Source organism: Rhamphochromis sp. 'chilingali' (genome assembly GCF_963969265.1).
Source record: "Rhamphochromis sp. 'chilingali' genome assembly, chromosome: 21".
NCBI classification, from domain to species: Eukaryota; Metazoa; Chordata; class Actinopteri; order Cichliformes; family Cichlidae; genus Rhamphochromis; species Rhamphochromis sp. 'chilingali'.
The window spans coordinates 26,870,785-26,890,809 of NC_137949.1; the positions used below are offsets into that span (position 1 = coordinate 26,870,785).

At 41.2% G+C, this 20,025-nt stretch overlaps 1 protein-coding gene across 7 annotated transcripts; it reads left to right on the forward strand.

Annotated features, from left to right (window-relative positions):
- The first annotated feature begins 181 nt into the window (after positions 1-181).
- On the forward strand, positions 182-20,025 carry LOC308389368 (sorting nexin-14-like). 7 transcript variants are annotated; one of them, XM_080870758.1, is made up of 30 exons: positions 186-715; positions 903-1,073; positions 1,179-1,299; positions 1,495-1,568; positions 1,942-2,020; positions 2,119-2,162; positions 2,248-2,335; positions 2,418-2,502; positions 2,581-2,737; positions 2,877-2,952; positions 3,171-3,215; positions 4,068-4,148; positions 4,374-4,488; positions 4,679-4,834; positions 4,954-5,078; positions 5,689-5,747; positions 6,967-7,113; positions 7,787-7,919; positions 8,863-9,049; positions 9,183-9,266; positions 9,546-9,646; positions 11,265-11,376; positions 11,590-11,630; positions 11,781-11,900; positions 13,934-14,057; positions 15,682-15,846; positions 16,580-16,675; positions 16,804-16,895; positions 17,221-17,277; positions 18,412-20,021. In XM_080870758.1, the coding sequence occupies exons 2-30, from the start codon at positions 937-939 to the stop codon at positions 18,448-18,450; spliced, it is 2,940 nt and encodes a 979-aa protein (XP_080726884.1). In that variant the 5' UTR covers positions 186-715; positions 903-936; the 3' UTR covers positions 18,451-20,021. The 7 variants fall into 7 exon arrangements, 6 of the variants coding, with proteins under 6 accessions (XP_080726880.1, XP_080726879.1, XP_080726884.1 ...); XM_080870757.1 differs by having other exon boundaries at positions 188-715; positions 18,409-20,018; XM_080870754.1 differs by having other exon boundaries at positions 184-715; positions 2,418-2,737; positions 18,412-20,025.

The following is a 20,025-nucleotide window of genomic DNA, read 5'->3' on the forward strand; positions in this document are numbered from 1 at the left end:
TTTGTGTCAGTTAACTGAAAGTAGGTCATCGCGAGTGATGGAGCTACTGTAGGAGGGCTATTTGCCGGTTAACCCAATTTAAGTCCACGTTAAAAAACGCAATTTCCCATGTTCCCTTGTGCAGTTTCTTCGATCAAAGTACGACTGTAAGCTGTTTACCACGCACACAAATCAATGGTGCTTCGCTTCGAGTCCGTTAAATGTGACAATAATATAAATAATGGCCGCTCCAGTGAGCACTACTCCGCTCCGGGACTCGTCTCCTTGATCCGGGCACCTTGGCGTGGGTTTCATTTCAAGGGGAATATGTGGGGGACACGTCCGTTACCTCAGAGCTAAACTACAGGAGCCAGTAGCAGCTACTGCTGCTGGGAGCGCAGCGGAGGTGACATCACACGTCTCCAGCGCTGACAACCGAGGCACCAACCACCGCCGCTGCTGCTGCTCCTCAATGGACAGCTATGCCCGTGACAGGACCGCGGCCATTAACCAAAACGGCAACCTATCAGAGTTTTAGGACGGTCCACGCACGAATGATGCTGTGTAACTGCCACTAATCCTGCTGTGGCTCACAGCTGTGCGCGGCTCTGCTCTCTGCGCTCATCCTGCACACAGGCAACCTGCTTATGTATTTATTTTGTTTTTGCAAATTCATTATGGTGTCGCGCCTGAACTACAGTGAAAAATGGCCCATATCGTCCGCCGTACACTTACAGTAAGTGCTTGAGTCGATATGTTAAAATCAGTGCAACCTGATACGTATGTTAAGCGGAATAGATAGATTTAAAAAAAATAAAATAAAATACTGTGACTTTGAGTAAGGAGCTCTTGCTTCCTGCTACACGCCCTTATTTATTTGTAGCCTGCAGCCACTTCGTAATGCGACCTTTATTTATTTACAGTAATATGCAGTAGGCTGGATGCTGACAGACAAAGATGGGATGCATCCGGGCTTATCTGCAGAAATTAAGACGCAGGGTAAAGGTGGACCGGCTCAGAGAGCTTGGTCGACAATATCCAGTGTTCTGCTTCCTTCTGCTGGTCCTGCTTCTCTCCACTGTGCTTTTGAACAGGTAACTAGTTCACTCTACATAGGCAAACCTGCAGCCCACTCAATTTCACTTCATAGCTTACCATGTTTTTATTCATTTATACCTCACACCTCCTTTTTACTACAGATATATTCACATTATAATGGTGTTTTGGTCGTTCCTGGCTGGAGTCGTCACTTTCTACTGCTCCCTGGGGCCTGAGTCTCTGCTGCCTAACATCTTAGTCTCCATTAAACCAAGAATCAAGGTCTGTTAGAATTTAACTGAACAAATTAGGAGGATACAGCCTCCACACTCTGAGTGCCACAACTGATAGAAATATATGTAATGTCTATCACTTGTTGGAAGCATGCCATTGCTTACTTATACATTGATGATGATGAATAAAAAGGCACAAAAGCAGCAGCAGTTCATAATCTTTGCTGTTGACTTTATCTTGTAGTCGTACCAGCAGGAGCTGTTTCCGCTGGGCCACAGCTGTGCTGTTTGTGGAAAAATCAAGTGCAAAAGGCACAGGTGAGTGACGTGGTTATGCTGTTGTGCAACGGTCGTAGACTGGACAGAAGCTGACTTGTGTTTTATTGAAACCTTATAACTATTTCAGCAGCAGTTATATATTTAGCATAATAAATGCTTAATGCCTGATGTAGTTTACAGAGTATCTGTGACCAAGTCCATATCACTGTGTTACTACGTATGCTATACATATATATATATATAAAACCTCATTACTGGGTTGACAACAATAAGTTACCTACTTATTAGGTCATGGGAGATTTAGCAATGCCATCTAGTGGCCAGACTGGATTCTTCTGTCTTCCTCTGCTGATGATACTGAATTTTTTCTATTTCATTCCTTTTTAAAAAAAAATTTCGTTCATATTTATAGACCGACTCTGTTACTGGAAAACTATCAGCCATGGCTTGACCTGAAAATTCCTTCTAAAGTGGATGCCTCACTCTCAGAGGTAATAGACATATTTGTTACACACGTCATTATTCTTAAATAAACATTAAATTAATCTATCAAATTATGGCACAATAAAATCTATTGTTTTTATTTTAGATTCTAGAGCTTGTTCTGGAAAATTTTGTATATCCTTGGTATAGGTAAGAGTTTCTTGTATCCTTCCTCCGAAGTTCAAACTGTGTTGTGTCCTGTGAAGTGAGGGGACAGATTTCTTTTTCCTTTCAGAGACATCACAGACGACGAGGCGTTTGTCGACGAGCTGAGAGTGACCTTGCGTTTCTTTGCAGCCGTGCTGGTTCGTCGGACTCAGAAGGTGAAACTTAGACTCTATAAAGACAAAAAACTTTTTAAACTGGTCTTCATCATTTTTAAATAAACTTGTCTCTCTCTCTTAGGTGGATGTGGCATCTCTCATCACAAAAAAGCTCCTTAAAGTTTCCATGAAGCACATTGAAATTATTAGCAAAGCAAGGCAGAAGGGTATGGCAGATATAATCACACAGAGCAGTTTGTTTTTTATTTCTTTTATCATAAAAATGTTTTTTGGTTTCTTTTCAGTAAAAAACATAGAGTATCTTCAACAAGCTGCCCTGGAGGAATATGGTCCTGATCTCCACGTGGCTCTTCGCAGTCGCAGAGATGAACTTCTCTACCTCAGGAAGCTGACTGAGATACTGTTCCCTTACATCCTGCCGCCCAAGGCCACAGACTGCAGGTAACTGACTGCTCTGGAAGTAAAGCCCATGCACTGCAACCATAAATTTACCCAATTAAGTCACAACAGGAATGCACAGCATGATTCTTTATTGCTTCATTCTCTTACTTCCTGCTTCTGTATCTCGTCATTCTCTCAGATTTCTTACACTCCTGATAAGAGAGGTTTTGGCTGGTTCTGTCTTCCTTCCTTCGATGGACTACTTGGCTGATCCTGTGAGTGTAGAATAGAAATCCAAAGCTGTTTTTTCCCTTGAACGTGTCTTTGTCTTTGCCAGTCTAACAGGATATTTCTTTTATAGTCCTTTAACCAGTGCTAATGTGCAGTATTATGAGAATGCAAATAAAAGACAAATCAAAACATTACTTACAGCGCTACACTTGAGTTTGAAACTTACTGACTGCTTTTTTGTGTGGTTTTTTTTTAAATTCAGGACACAGCGAATCATTTAATTTTGATATTCATTGACAACTCACCTGTAAGTATATACTGGACTGTAACTGGCTGTCATTTACACTCACCAGTCACTCTGTTTGGTTCACCTTTCTAGTAACAAGTCAGGTCGATCTTTTGCTTTCTGAACTCAAATTTTTGTGGCATAAAGCAGGTTTGTTGGCTGGGTTATTAAAGATGGACATGGTCAGCAGCAGTACTCAGTGTGTGTCAAGAAAATATCCCCACACCATTACACCAGCACCACCTGTCTGAGTTATTGGTATAAGGCAGGATGCATCCATGCTTTCATGCTCTTTACATTAAATTCTGACCCTTCCCTTTAAGTGTCGCAGCAGAAATTCAGACTCAGACCAGATAATGTCTTTTGAATCTCCTGTTGTCCAATTTTGGTGAATCTTTGTGTGGTCCTCTGTTGCTGTAGCCCATCTGATTCAGTGTTCAACATGTTGTGCATTCAGAGATGCTGTTTTGGATACCCTGGTTATAATGAGTGGTTATTTGAGTTACTGTCGCCCTCCTATCCTGTCTGCTCAAAGCAGCCAGAAGTCTGGCCACTGTCTTCTGACCTGTGACGTCCACAAGGCATTTTCATGTAGAGAACTGCTGCTCATGGGATATTTTCTCTTTTTCAGACCATTTTCTTGAGATGGATGTGTGGAGTAAATCCCAGTAGATCAGCAGTTTCTGAAATACTCAGCCCAGCCTGTATTAGCACTAGCAACCATGCCACATAGAAATCCACTTAAATCTCCTTTCTTCTCCGTTCTGATTCTTCTTCCGAACTGGCATAGGCATGCCTAACAGAATGAAGGGTGAGTGTATCTTCTGTGAATTTTAAACGTGTATTTAATTTTTCCCGACTTGTTCACTCCAGCCTGAAGAAGCCACAGAGCCCACTTCAACACTGGTTCCTTTCCTACAAAAGTACTCTGATACTCGCAGCAAAAAGCCCTCAGTAAGTGTTTGCTTTCATCTAGGAGAGTGAAGTAATTCATTAAAAACCTACAAAAATTCAACTGCAAGCCGTCTTTGAAACAAAAGCCATCTGGCATTAAGCAAAAACCTAGTGACAATGTGTAGCTGGTATATGGGACAGCGTAAGCCTAATAGAAGCAGGAGGAATATAGCAGGCAATGCTTTATAGAGTATATTAATCCATTTTTTCCTGCCTTTGTATCAGGTGCTAAAGCTGGAGTTGAAGGAAATTCGAGAACAGCAAGACCTTCTCTTTCGCTTTATGAACTTCCTAAAGCAAGAAGGCGCTGTCCATGTCCTCCAATTCTGTCTCGCAGTTGGCAAGTATTCAGTTTTTTCTCTAAATTGTTAGTAGTTCTTAATCGTTGTTGTTACCTTAATTACTCAGTTCTGTCAGTCAACAGCTTTTCATCACCCCATCTGAAATTATCAGGAAAAATTACCACTCATGGGTGGCAGAGTTAACCTATCACTGTGACGTATTGATGTCTGACTCTCTTAACTTCTCAGAGGAGTTCAACGACAGGATTCTGTGCCCTGAGCTGTTGGATTCAGAGAAGATGATGCTCCATAAGGAAGTGAAGAAGATCTACGAGACCTATTGCTTGGACGAGAGTGTTGACAAAATCCGCTTTGACCCCTTTATAGTGGAAGAAATACGCAACAGTATGTGACAGGAGTCATTATCGAAGTTAAAGTGTCTTAAACATCCTAGGTGTGCCTTAATGAGTATGCATGCTGTGTAGTATTCTAACTCGCTTGTGTGTTTTTGTTGAACGTCCTAGTTGCTGAGGGTCCTTATGGGGAGGTGGTGAAACTGCAGACCATGAGGTGCTTGTTTGAAGCCTACGAGCACGTCCTCTCTCTTCTGGAGAATGTTTTCACCCCCATGTTCTGCCACAGCGATGAGGTTAGCGCCCACACCTCAATAGAAACCACTAAGCCTATTGTCACCCAGCTTGATTTCCAGATTTAAGCATTTTCCTGTCTAAATTATGGGTCTTTAAGTTGAGACTGAATGATCATTCCTTAAATTTAGTATTTTTATTGTCTCAGATGTACCAAAACTATATCTGTAAAATGCTTAAACTCAAACTCAACTGGAATTTGTTGACTCAGACCCATTTTTCCATCCCCCCAGCTACCAACCGCTATCGGCCCTGTCATCAATATCAGACGCGCAACCGGCCAATGAGCCGGCGCTGGCATTATGCCAAACTGCCAAGCTGAATTTCACCCCTCAGAAGCAATTTCATTGAATTCAGCTGGGTGGACCAGAGCTCAGCCATTGTTCAGAGCAGGCCATAGCCCTGTGTGAATAGTGTCTGGATAACAATGCGAGGTTATTTTCTACTTAGTTGCCACCCCTGTTCTTGCTCCCAAATAAACTGGGCATCAGTGGTTATTATTGTTTAGGCATTAAGAGGTCAATAGATATGGCATGTTCCTTGAGTTTAGCTTGCATACTGTACCAGATTTTCCATATGTGTTGTTTGATTCCCGTGACCTTTTTTCCACAGTACTTTCGGCAGCTTCTCAGAGGGGCCGAGTCCCCTGCCAGAAATTCCAAAATGAGCAGGTAGGTTTCACTTTATGTTTGTGTGTAACAGCATAAAAGTTTAGCATAATGATGCACAGGTGGACTTTCAGAAAATATAGAAACAGAAAACAGCGCAAACACAAATTCACTGTTAACTAAGATTTTAGACACACAGTAAATTTCTGTGTTTTCTTCCACGTCCAGTTTTCCTGGTTTCCCTATTAAACGTACATAAATCCCTGTCCCTGGATATGCTATGAGCCAGCTGCGTCACACATAAACATAACTGTAACCAAGCTGTATAGAAGCAACCCATTTTCTTGTAATGCAAGTTATATTAGACCACTGCAGTATAGCTGTAACTGAGCTGAAGCCATGGATCGACTGTCATGTTTTCTATCACGGGGTGTGGTGTGTACGTGGCCACGCGGCCCAGCCACTAACTCCTTGTGCATATTGTTCCAGAAATAGCGTCAGTTTGGATGACATTCGGTGAGTACAAGTCGTCAGTGTGCTGATCAGAACAGTGGCTGGCTGAGTAGTGCTGCACGCAAGATTCCAAAAGACACTTCATACTTAAGATTAAAGATGTGCTGCCTTTTTTTTTTTTAACAGAATCACTGTGCCCTGCCTGGGCCCGAGCCGTCAAGGAGGGCTTCAGTTTCATAAGCACTAGCTGATACTGCGATAATGATATATAATCTTTTAGCACTCATCTCATTTCACCCCTAAATACATGTTTTATTTGGTGAGTGTGCTGTAGCTGCAAAAAGAGAGAACACTGAGTAAACTGACCTTTATGAGCTAATCATAGCATGTGTCACCAGTAAGCCTATGAGCAGATAAAGCTAATAAAAGCATTATATCCAAAATGAGAGAATTAAAATGAAGGAAAACTCATTTTCTGTTTCATTTCCAACACCTGAAAGCAAACTTGTTATAAAGGCAGTTTCCAAAGCAGCATAAATTACGCCACTCAAAATGATAGCTGGGATAGCATATAATTGCTTTCGCAGCCCACAATCACATGTGACCAGTTTCGAGGCTAACCTTCCTCCATACCTGCGATTAAGAAACCTTCTCCACCTCTGCCCGTTTGTCTGCCCATTACGCCCATCTGTGTATTTCCACCATCGTGCCTGTGTCTGTGACCGTATGTCCACTCTGATTCTGTGACCACCATACTGCCTGCCCTGGTATGATCCACGATCCGCTCCCTCCTCTTGCCCGTGGGGATGTGACCCTGTTCTGCTTATAGCTCCTGGGACTGGAGCCCCGAGTCCCCGTCCTCACTGTTCACCGCCTCTGGCAGCTCTTCACCTGCATCTTGTAACTCCCTCCATGCCCAGTCCACGTTCACAAACTTCCCATATGGCTCGCTATCCCACCGCCACTCATCACCCAAGTAAGTCAGGGTCCATCTGTCTGTCACAGGTCGCTCAGTGTGATGTCATGCTATCCAGTTTCACACCCATGTGACCCCAGTCCCAGCCGGACGCCTGCATGGTGGGGTCTATGCACGGGATCCTGTTTTAATTTGTCGTTTTGTTTCCTCCAGTCTTGTTTTTGACACCGCAGCCACTTTTTCTGTGCTCGGCTTCTTGTGTAGTAGGCGTATCTCTGTGCGTCATGTGGTGATTTTTATTTTACGTGAGCAAACCGGCACTCACACAGAGCAACTGTGATGTTGTGTGCTTTTTATCGGTTGTCAGGTAACTGATCATCATCAGCATTTTTTACACCCTGAAAATATCCCCTCCAAGCTTCACATCTGTTCATCACTGCTCAGTGCTTTGTTGTGTGTGTGTGTGTGTGTGTGTGTGTTTTTTGTGGCTCTGCAGCGCTTTACCAATAACGCAGGCATTTTATTGTGTTGATTATTGTTGACTGTGAAGTTAAACGTTCTCATTGGTTTGGCTAGATTAGCTTTTACCTCCCATGATACAGATACAGTAAGCTGCTTCTTCTTCCCTACAGTCCCTGCTCTGTCACCTCTCTGAAGCTGCATGCGCTTTGCTGAAGCCAAGCGCATCTCCTCCTTTGCTCCGTGTTTAATAGCCTCCTTGTTTGAACTGCAGGAGTACGTCTAAGAGGGGCGAGTCCTTTGGGATTAGCCGCATTGGCAGTAAGATCAAAGGAGTGTTCAAGAGCACAACGATGGAAGGAGCCATGCTGCCATCCTATGGGCTGGTAGAGGGGGAGGATGATATGGTAAGGCACATCTAAAAGTGTCCTAAACATTCATTATAAGATGATGATAGTGTATAAAATAATGCTCACGTGGTGATAGTTGCTTTTTAGGGTTAAACTGCATGTCAAATTTAAAGCAGCGTGTCAAATTTATTAGAAGTAACTGCAAACAGAGTCTTCAAGTCATATTGAGGGTCTCCTGAAGTGATTCCCACATGGGGGTGCTGGTGAGTAAAGAAAACAAAGCCACAGAGTCTATTAATTCTACCTTATGGGCAAATCTTCAAGGTTTTCAGTGCAATTTGCAGACTCTGCCGAGTTTGACAAGGCTTGTTTTTTGCTGATCTCTTCAGGCATAATAAAATATCTGTCTATTTTTCCAATATTTAAATCCAACGTTTGGGTTCTGGCGTTTTCTGAGGTGGAGTCCATGAATTTGCCTGTTTTACAGTAGATAGTGTTGATTTTAAAGAGCAAGAGTTTCCCTGTGAAACCACAAAGATGACCTGCGAAAATGACTAAATATCCACCTTAAATGAAAGAAATTTAAAAAAAAGAGTGTCAGATGAATGAAAATCCGCTAGTTTAAGAGCTTTTGTAAATTTATATTGATGTGACTTCAAACACAGTCTGTTACAGCACTTTACTGTCTTCACTCTGTTAATTCCTTGTTCGGCATTTATTGTAAAGGGATATCCTGTGTATACGTTGCACTTCCCTTACTTGTGGTCAGGTCTCAGTCACCTTTTTTTTGTTTAGTTGTCCCTGATCTTCGCATTTGCTGTTCAATTTAATAGTAATTTTGATAGGAGTAGATTATATGGTTAAGGTAAAAAAAAAAAACATACACAAAGTCAGGCCTCTACCTTTGTGTGTTTTGCAGCATAAAAGTGGTCGTGTTGTTCATCTATCGTGTACTCTGCAAAGCCTTGACCTCAACCACTCTCACTTCCTTCTATTCAAGGTGGAGGAAGCCATGATGGTGCTGGAAGATGACCCCCCTATGGAGGCGGCCTCCACCCCGAGCACCCCGCGAAACCTCTCAGCCTGGAACATCACAATCCCGTACATTGATTTCTACGATGACGACATAAAGAGGGAGCGCATTCCAGTGTTTTGTATTGATGTAGAGCGCAATGACCGGAAGGCAGGTGAGGCTGTGCGGACCTTCATTAAAGCGTACTTGTAAATAATCTGTAATACTATTAGGTAACCATTAACTAGTGTGACGAGCTGTTTTGGTTTGGGGTCATTAATTAAACCTTGTTGTTTTACTCTCTGCAGTCGGACATGAGACTGAGCACTGGTCTGTGTACAGGAGATATTTGGAGTTCTATGTCCTAGAGTCAAAGCTCACCGAGTTTCATGGTAGGTTTTCTACATAATGCTAATTTAGAGCACCTGTGCACTGCTCTGTTTTTCATTCAAGGCCATCAGGAAGGAATTTTCCCATGAAAATGACGTCGTCGACTCCACAGAAAAATCCCAGATTATTACTTCCAAGTAAACTTACATTTTAGAAGCGAAGAACATTGAATGGGCCTGTTGCCTTATTTGGGGACTTGGAAACTACACGGCTGTTATGTTCCAGTTAAAGAGAGACACATTTTTAACACTTGTCTTTGTGAAATCTTACACCATTTGCAGGCTCATTTCCAGATGCGCAGCTGCCCTCAAAGAGAATAATTGGTCCCAAGAATTACGAATTTCTGACATCGAAGAGGGAGGAATTTCAGGAATATCTTCAGGTAGATATCTGCGCTTCTCTTGGCCTTTTCTTCTGAATTGCACTAGGCACGATACTCAGTCATGTGAAAAAGAAAGTTTTCAAAGGACTCCATGAAGTGCTGTGAAACATTGAGTACAGCCTTACTGCTTCTATAGAAATTATGATGCTAATAATAGTCCAATCAAATGCACTTGATGAAAGGATCATGCAAGTGTGACCATCTCTGATGTTGAAATGCAAATGCTTTTTTAATGAGGTAGCATTTAGATAGGTGTAATATATACTGTACCTAGGCAATATAACAGGTTTTGATCAGCTACAATAATCACTTTTAAAAGTTTCATGCTTTAAGTAATTACTGTGTAGCTACACTTTTAACATTTTGCTATATAATTTCTTTATATAATCGTACTATGATGATTGTAGTGTATGTATATATTTATGTCTACATGTACCCAACCCTAATAATCATAAACATAATATACAAAAATGTGCATCCTATTGTTAATTTTAATAGCAAAACCTGACATTTAGCACTATGCATTTAGTTTATGCATTTTCTGCAAAATATATATTGGAACCTGATGACTTTCTAGTATTAATTAAAAGAATATTCTCCTAATATAAGATGTTTGGAGTAAATATAGTAAAATTGATGAATATAACCTGGGGGCATCAAGTGTAATTTTAAAACGAACCTCAAATAAATAAAAAAAAAATACAGAAAATGTTTGCTTCAACTTATTGCTGCTAGAGGTGATTCTAAAAGTTGCTGAATCATGGTTTGTACTGTGAAAACGTCTTCAAATAACTAAATAATAAAAACTAAGAAAATGACTTTGAGGGGAGGCGGTTGGTGAGAAGGTTACGAACAAATTAGCTTGAAATACGTACGCACACACACACACATTGTTGAAAGGTTTTTGGGTGTAGTTTTCTGTGCGTATGCGTTTATCAAGAATACTTCAAATTAGGTTTCAGAAAAAAAGAAACATTTAAAGTCATCTTAATCAGTCTTAGTCAGTGGTTGAGTCACTTCTTGTAAAGAGAGAAAAATATCTTTGTCGTTGCTTCATTTGGTGATTCTAAGAGCAGCTTTTCAAAAACACAGAGGAAAAAACTGAATAAAACACAATTCAGTCTCTGCAGTTGCTGCCAAGGTCCTTAAACACTTCAAGGAATAAAATTTGAGTCTTAACTGTTGAACATTTATAGAGAAAAATGACAAAACTCGGCAAGGAAAGATTTTTAAATGGTCCCCACCTGGAGGACCATCAGTACAGAATCACAAGAGACAACACAAAAAGCAGTAAAAGTGTTCACTGTGATGGATTACTTACCTTGAAATAAGTTTTTTCAAGGCACACCAAGAGGCTGCTTTGAAAGCTTGGGAATTAATTTAAAAAGTTGCAATGTTCTGTGGAAAGTAGTAAGCACTAATCCAAACTTGGTTGGGAGGCTTTATAAGAAGAAAAACCCACATAAAGCCCTTGAAAATCCACAGTCTGCTTTGTTCTAAAAACGAGTAAAGCACTTGTATCTGCTTACATTTGATCATACACAATAAATCTGCAGTCCTGTGATTGATTTTCAGCTACAGAACAAATCTGTGTTTTCATTATCTGTTTACTTTGCAGAAACTCCTGCAGCACCCAGAGCTGAGCAACAGCCAGCTACTGGCCGACTTCCTGTCTCCTCATAGCATGGAGTCTCAGTTCCTGGACAAGATGTTACCTGACGTGAACCTCGGTACAGTATGAGGCACATTCTCTCTGACCTGGCTGCAGAGAATGTGACAGACGCTTTGTTTAAACAAATGTGCAAAATAGATGATGTTTAAACAGCCTGTGGAAATGTTTGATCAGGCTGACCTTGGGTTGGATGAGAAGAGATGTGTCTGGAAAAGAGGCACAACGTGACAGAAGCATACATCACTGAGATAAGGTTTTTTATTTTTCACAGGTAAAATCATTAAGTCGGTCCCCAGCAAACTGATAAAAGAGGTGAGAAATGCATTTATTCTGGGACACAATATGTAGGATGTGCTTTGTGTCTCATCTTTCACAATACAGATGTTTTTAAATGTCAGCTTTGTGTTTTTGAAACCATAACTACCCAATATACATTTTGCACGTGTGCTTTTTTTATGGCAGAAAGGGCAGCACCTGGAACCTTTCATCCAGTCCTTCTTCAATTCCTGTGAATCTCCCAAACCCAAACCCAGCCGACCTGAGCTCACTATCCTGAGTCCCACCTCAGAGAATGACAAAAAGGTTGGCAAGTGAGGCTTTATAGCTTTTTGACTGTCTGCATTGTTTAAAAGAGTAGCCTGAGGAGAATCCTGAGTACTGGTAGAGTCCTCCCTAAGGCTCAGTTGCAATTAATTGTTCCTGTTACAACTGTCTGATCAAAAGTCCACAAGGCAGCTGAGCTTTACAGATATACAGTGGGGAAATAATTAGATTATTAGAGCCTCTGCTGAATTGGTGAGTTTGCTCACTTACAAAGAAACAAATCAGTCTCTAATTATTACGGTAATTTCTTTTTAATGGAGCGAGACAGAAAATTGATCAAAAATCCAGAAAAAAACATAGTGCATAACAGTTATGAACTGATTTGCATGTCGTTGAGTGGAGAAAGTATTTGATCCCCTACAACCTAAACAGAATTTTGCCTCCCAGAGATTGGCTGCCTGCTCTTGTGGCACACAGATTAAAATCAATTGTCGAGACTTCTGATCTCAACTTATGTATATAAAGCACAAATGCCAACCGAATGGATTTCCATCACAATGGGCAAGACATAAAAAGGCTGTCAAAGGATGTCAAGGACAAGATTGTCAACTTGCATAAGGCTGAAATGAGCTACAAGACCATCAGCAGGAAGCTTGGTGGAAGGAAGTGGCAACTGCCGGTGCGATTGTTCAGAATAAAAATAAAAAGACCATCAATCACCCTCGGTCTGGAGCTCCATGAAAGATCTTGCCTCATGATGTGAGGATCATGAGAGTGGTGGTAGATCAGTCCCAACCTACATGGGAGGAGCTTGTTAATGAAGGCAGTAGGGACCACAGTCAACAAAAACAACATTGGTAGCACACTACGCCGTAATGGATTGAAATCTTGTAGTTCTTGCAAGGTCCCCCCACTCAAGAAGTTACAAGCCTGTCTTAAGTTTCCAGTGAACATTAAAATGATTCAGAAGAGTGTTGGGAGAAAGTGCTGTTGGAAGATAAAACCAAAATCAAGCTCTTTGGCATCAACTGTGTTTGGAGGAAGAGAAATGCTGAGTATGACCTAAAGCCTCCACCATATTTCCCACAGTCAAGCATGGAGTGTAAACATTATACTTTGGGGCTGTTTTCCTGCTAAGGGTACAGGATGTCTTCACCGCACTGAGAGTCCAATGAACATGGCCACGCTTGGACAAGAACCTGCTTCCCGCAACCTGAACACTGAAGATGGGTCGTCGTCATCTTCTAGCAACACAGTGACCCAAGACATACCAGCAAGGCGCCAAAAGAGCAGCTAAAGAAAGAAGCACATTAGGGTCATGGAGTGGCTTAGCTGGTCTGTAGACTTTAGTCTTATAGAAAATCCATAGAGGGAGCTGAAGCTTTGAGTTGCCAAGCAGCAGCCAATAAAAGTGAAGGATTTAGAATTTCTGTAAAGATGAGTGGGCCAAAGTCCCTCCTGAGATGTGTGCAAACCTGGTGCCAACTACAAGCAACTTCTTACCCCTGTAGCAAACTTACAAATTGAGCAGGGGATTAAATAATCCCCTAAATAAAGTTTTTAAAGCAAAGACAGTGATTTTTATCGACTATTGATGGAACTGTTTATGCTGATATTTTGTTTCCTCTAGTGTTTATTAGATTCCTCTGTCTTGAATTAAAAGGAAGTTTAATGGGATTAAAATCAGCCAATGGTGATTCTAGTATTACAGACACAATAGAATAAAACATCAGCACATGTGCTATTTTTGCAACAAATTTTGTGAAGTAGCACTTCACAAAATTTAAATGAGGTCTGACATTGCCAAGAAAGGCCTCGGGCATTTAATCTGAGAACTTGCCAGTGGCTGAACTGATGAGATCATAACAGCTTTTTGCAAGTGGTGCTTAAACAAACACGTCCACTTAACTTAACATAAAATCTGAATATATTCCTAAAAGAATAGGGACGTTACATATTTACTTTGCCAGAGTTTTGTGAGTCACTCATAACTGGAAATGCTCTCAGATAGAGACAGTGGGTGTTTGAAAGAGCTTCAGTCTTAAAATCTGACGCAAGTGTCTCACCCCCAGCTCTTCAATGACCTCTTCAAAAACAATGCCAACCGATCAGAGATGACAGAGAAGAGACACAATCAGAACTACTTCATGGAAATGATCACCATTGAAGGGGTCTATGACTACTTGATGTATGTTGGTAAGTAGAGGTTTGGGGGTTTTTTTGCAGTCTGTTCTGCAGACACAATTTATGATGTTTCCTTTCCATGCTTAAACATAGGATGTGGATAGATTTGTACCGGGTTGAAATGTTATTGGAAAGTGTTTCAGAAAGGACTTGTTTTGCGAGGTAAAATACTAAAGTGAAATACTCCACATGTGCCATTTGTGGATCTGCTGTGAAACCACTTCTGGGTTGTGCCACAGCAGAGATACCCTCTCTCGGCGTCTCCCTGAAGGCACAGGGACATTTCCAAACCAGCTGAGAGACACAATATCCACCTCAACTACTTCCATTTGATGCAGAGAAGCAGCGTCTCTACTCTGACTCCCTCTTGAATGACTGAGCTCCTCTTCTTATCTCTCCTCGCTTCCTTCAGAGGAAGCCCATTTCCACCGCTTGTCTTATTCTTTCATCCATCTTGGTCTGTGTAGCTGACAGACGCTAGAACCATGAAACATATGGCTGAAAGTGCATGCTGCTAAAAAAGAAATATTAGGTCAAATAATTGAAAAATGTCCACAGTGTTAAGTTTACACCAAATGAGAAACCATAAGGTCGGCAAATAGGGGATGAGGAAAGAGAGATTGTAAAACACACAGTTTACACTGATAGGGCATAACGATGACCACTGACAGGTGACGTCAATTACAGTGAGTGAACATTTTGTCCTGGAAGTCGATGTGTTAGAAGCAGGAAAAATGGGCAAGCGTAAGGATTTGAGAAAGTTTGACAAGGGCCAGAATGTGATGGCTAGACAGCTGGGTCGGAGCATCTCCAAAACTGCAGCTCGTGGTGTGTTCCTGGTCTGAATCGCTCAATACTTATCAAAAGCAGTGAAGGAAGGAACAGTAGTGAGTCAGCAACAGGGTCATGGCTCATTGATGGGGAGCAAAGATGAACTACTGTAGCTGGAATTGCAGAAACAGTTACTGCTGGTTGTGATAGAAATGTGTAAGAACACGCAGAGTATTGCAGTTTGTTGTGTATGCATCTGCATAGCTGCAGACCAGTCAGGGAGCCCATGCTGACCCCTGTACAGTGCTGAAAGTGCCAACAATGGGCATGTGAGGATCAGAACTGGACCATGGAGTAAGAAGAAGACGGCGTGGTCTGACGAATTACATTTTCTGTCACATCACGTGTATGTGTGAAGCTTCTCTGGGGAACACCGGACACCAGGATGCACTATGGCAAGAAGGCAAGTATAAACTCGCAGAAGCAGTGTGGTGCTTTGGGCAGTGTTCTGCTGAGAGACCTTGGGTCCTGCCATTGCTGTGGATATTACTTTGACATGTGTGGAAACTGTATTCCCTGACGGCTGTGAAAAATGTATAGTATAGAAGTTTGAGGTGATGAATTGGCCTCTAAATTCCCCAGATGTAAGTCCAGTTGAGCATCTGTGGGATGTGCTCCAGTCCATGGAGGCTTCACCTCGCAGCTTATAGGACTTGTTGGTACGAGCGTCTATGCTTTGATTGTTTAAGTGCTGCGAGCAACACAATATCAGACAGATGGTCATAATGCTGTACCTGACTGGTGTATATTAAAAAGATAGGTCATGTAGGTGATCAGTGCTCTCTCTCTTCTTCTTGACTTTTAGGCAGAGTCGTCTTTCGTGTCCCTGATTGGTTGCACCACCTGCTAATGGGTGGCAGGATCCTGTTCAAGAACACACTGGAGGCCTACACAGATTATTATCTTCAGTACAAACTCAACCAAGTGGTCCAGGAGCACCGGCTAGTCTCGCTCATCACCCTGCTTAGAGGTACACGGCCAAGGAACCGAAGAGAGTCTGCGTGTTTGTGAGAATCTCGAACTTTAAACAAACAAACTAAGTGAGGTTGATAGGTTTGTAGCTTAAACCTATTCGCTGGAACATTGAAGACAATGTAATTACACAGCAAAGCAAGACACGAGTAGGCAAAGTTCTTCATGTTTCTCGTGCACGGGAGAGAACCGGACAAACGCCGTTCCTTCGCTTGACCCCAGTTGCTCTCGTCCGCTCTCCCGTAACACTGCTCTTTTATTGAGGTTACATGAATATACATAGGTTCATTAACATATGACGTCTACATACAAAGAGTACCTTGCCTGTGCGTTGTGTGTGTGTGTGTGTGTGTGTGTGTGTGTGGGGGGGGGGGGGGGGGTCAGAGTGTGACCCCATAAATGACTTCCCTAAACCGGCTGGTCTGGAAGTCCAGCAGTTCATCTAAACAAAAGGCACGTAGACTAAAACAGATATAGATACGTTTATCCTGCCATAAAACAATAAGAGCAGGTATGCCCTCTCCCATGCTCCCAGAATGTGGGTGTGAATGCCAGAACACTCTGGAATGCACAAAAAGCCTTTGCAGACTATTAAGGATCACACATCCTATCACTACACAATCGATTATACACCTCTAAGCATATATGGTTAAATATTTCTAAGCATAAATGACAATAAACAATACAATCTAACAGAGGTGAAATCATGCAGTGAATCTTTGCCCTCATAGACTCAGTTTTCTGTGAAAGCAGCCCGCCTCGCCCCGCCCAAGACAAGCAGAGGAGAGCAAAGAAGACGTTCGAGGAGATGATGAGCTATATTCCAGGTATTTATTTAGTTCTTCCAAGTCGCCTTTTGTAATTTATGGACCACTTGTAGTCGGCATCTAAACCTACAAGACAAGTGGTGAGTTTTAAATTGCCGCCTGGGGGCTTGTCCTTGATTTATCTTCAGACTTTCTGGGGAAATGTATCGGAGAAGAGGCCAAGTATGAAGGAGTGCGTCTCCTCTTTGATGGACTACAGCAGCCAGTGCTCAACAAACAGGTACAAGGACAGACACGCGCAAACAGCGAGGACACACTCGGTGCTTTCTCAGAATGTTTGCACTTCGCTGATAGGAAACGTGATAGGACATGAAAAAAAAGCTGTGCTAGTATATGACAGATGGGTATATGAATGAAATTGACTTGGGGTACCTCTGAATGTAACATTCGCACCTTATAATAGGTACGCAATGTAACATGCAGTTTGCTGAAACACAGTTTCCTCTGCCGTTCTGCATATTGGTTGTGTTTCCATCTTTATTTAAACACGACTGACCTTAATGCTTCTCATCTTGTTCCTACCTTTTTTGCTTTGCCTTCCTCAGCTGACATATGTGCTGCTGGACATCGTCATTCAGGAACTTTTTCCAGAGCTAAACAAGGTAAACACATATTAATTTTTGTTCACCCACCCATCTATAGGCTCTTATCCTCCGCAGAATGGAGAGTGAATATATCCTGACACCCAAAAAACCCCAAATACCAAAAAATGAACAGAAAAATGAAAAAACATGCAGTCAATAACTATCAGCAATATCATTGTTAATCGTTGCATAAGTGAATGAATGAGACTGCATGATGATGTTCAATGTTAAATGAATACAAGATTAAATAACTGCATTTTTAGTGGAGAAATACACACATATCACTCGTTAATAAGTATGCCAAAGTCCTTTACCTGGATAGTCGTACAGTAATGCTTCTGCAATTGGAGTGAAGATTCGCACCAAAATCTCAAAAATTATGAGCATAATTCTGATGTTGAATTTGTTTTACCCCTATCCCCATATCTGGATTTATTTCTGTTCTTCTGCTTTTGAATATATATATATATCAAATGGTTTAATTGGATGCATTTAGGTTAGAGCAGAGGTTAGAGGGCAACAAAAGGCTTGAAACGTAAGAGGTACTAGAAAGGAACAGCTGGAGGAAAATTTAGCAACTAATGAGGTTATTTGGCAAGACCATTGGGCATAAAAAGAGCATTTAGAAGACGGAATTTCACCAGTCTGCAAAACATTGCCCCTACAAATTGTTGAATAATATCAGAATCATGTTCCTCAATATAAAACTTTGAAGGGTTTAAATATCTCATCATCTACAGTACATAATATCATCAACAGATCAGGGAATTGGGAAAAATCTCTGTGTGCAAGGGACAATGCTGAAAATCAATATAGTATCTTTGGACCCTCAGGTGGCAATGCTTTAAAAACAGGAAAGAATCTGTCATGCAAATCACAGCATGTGCTCAGGAACACTTCCAGAAATCACATGTTATCAGGCAAAGAAGAAGCCATAATAAACACTTTATGTTTTTTAAATTGTTCTTCTATATTTAATTAGGTGTGCTTTATGTGACTGCATTCCATTTTTATTCTTCCCAGTGTCCCAACTTTATGGAAATGTGATTGTACACAATCAAAGCTTTTTCACATTTTCTTTAAATCAAACACCAAACCACAGCAACACACATCTGCTTCTGAGTTAACCCTGCATTCTTGTGTTCTCAGCAGGTGCAGAAGGAGACGTCTGTGATGGCTCCATGGATGTAAAATAAACATGAGCCAACATGCTTGGCATGCCCGAGCTCATCTGACACTAGACTAAATCCAACGCATAGACCTTCATAACTGACATGTACAGTAACTGTATCTGGATACCTGCTCCCACAACAGGAGGAAAGGCAGATGGTTTCCCCTGGTGCATCTGTCATTAATTTGTAAAATAAATACATACATGAAGTATATACTAAATAAAAAGTCAGAATTTAACTGACAATTTCTTCTTTGTATTATTATTAGCAGTAGAAGCTAACAGTAAAAGACAGTGATTTAACAGTTTTGTCAGGTGTGGTGGAGGTGGAGAGGACACAAATGACCAAGGCAGGGAAATAAACAGCAAAAGGAAAGCCTTTATTGGGCTAAGGAAAAATCCATAGTACACAAAATCCAAAACCTACACTTGAGGGAAACCAGAAGTATGAATAATGAGCAGCAGACCAACAGATAGGGGATAAGCAGGCACCGGGGTGGGTAGATAATCACAAAGGACAGACAGGAGGAATAGGGAGACAAGACTTGTGGAAAGGAATATAAGGAGGGAAGGCAAAGGCACTGTCAGCTGCATTTTCCAAGTGGTCCAAACAGTGGATTTAAATTGGCACAGTTTTTAGATGGGATACCCATCATGATGTAACCCAACTCATTTATCTGGGCTTAAGAAGAACACTAGGAATGCACTAACCTGAGGCTGGGTTTATGTCTAATCAGTCAGTTTGAAGATGGCATTTGATTGAGAGAAATGTAAAATATTACAAGCTTAATAGCTGACTGCTAATAAAGGAGTTATCATAGCAAGCAAATACATATCACTATACTAATATTTCATTAAAGAGCACAATCATTTGCCCACTAAAGTTAAGTTTATGTTGGAATGACTACAAGATGAACAGAATGCACAATGAATAATAGATTTTCTTTTGGTATTTTCAATGTGTAAAAATAAAAGTAGGAAAAAAATCCTTAGAATTTTAAAAGCACTTTTGTAAATATGAATTTTAGATGTACTGACAAATTCATGAACTCAGTGCAGATGAATCTTTCAGATTTGCATATATGCAGATCAAACAGGTCCTCATGACAACAAATCACTGGCTTGTTTACAAGTCCTCACAGTTTCTACACAGTAATGCATTCATGTTTGTAACCCGATGAAAACATCATTCTTTTTAAAGATGACGTGCATTCTGCCTGACCACAGTTTTTCAGGCATTTGAATAATGGTAATTAAAGAAAATCATTTGGAATAGTTGTTGCTTTGTGTGCTTTTTACTATCCACTGTTATTTTGTAAAATAATCTCATTCAGAAAATTGACCAAGCTTCATACACTCCCTCGTCTTTCAATCAGTAAGCTCTATCATTCAATATAACTTTGCTTTTTATATTTAGGTTGTTTCTTTTGGTACATTTGTGTGTCGGTTTGAGTAAACAAGACTGTCGCTCATGCTTTTTTGGGGGGTTGCTGAATCGTTGTGGGTTATAATAAGTTTCAACCTGGATGCTGGCTACCCCGAGGCTGAACCTGTAATCCTGTTGTCTTCTAGTTAGCTTTGAGGGCAGCGAGCTG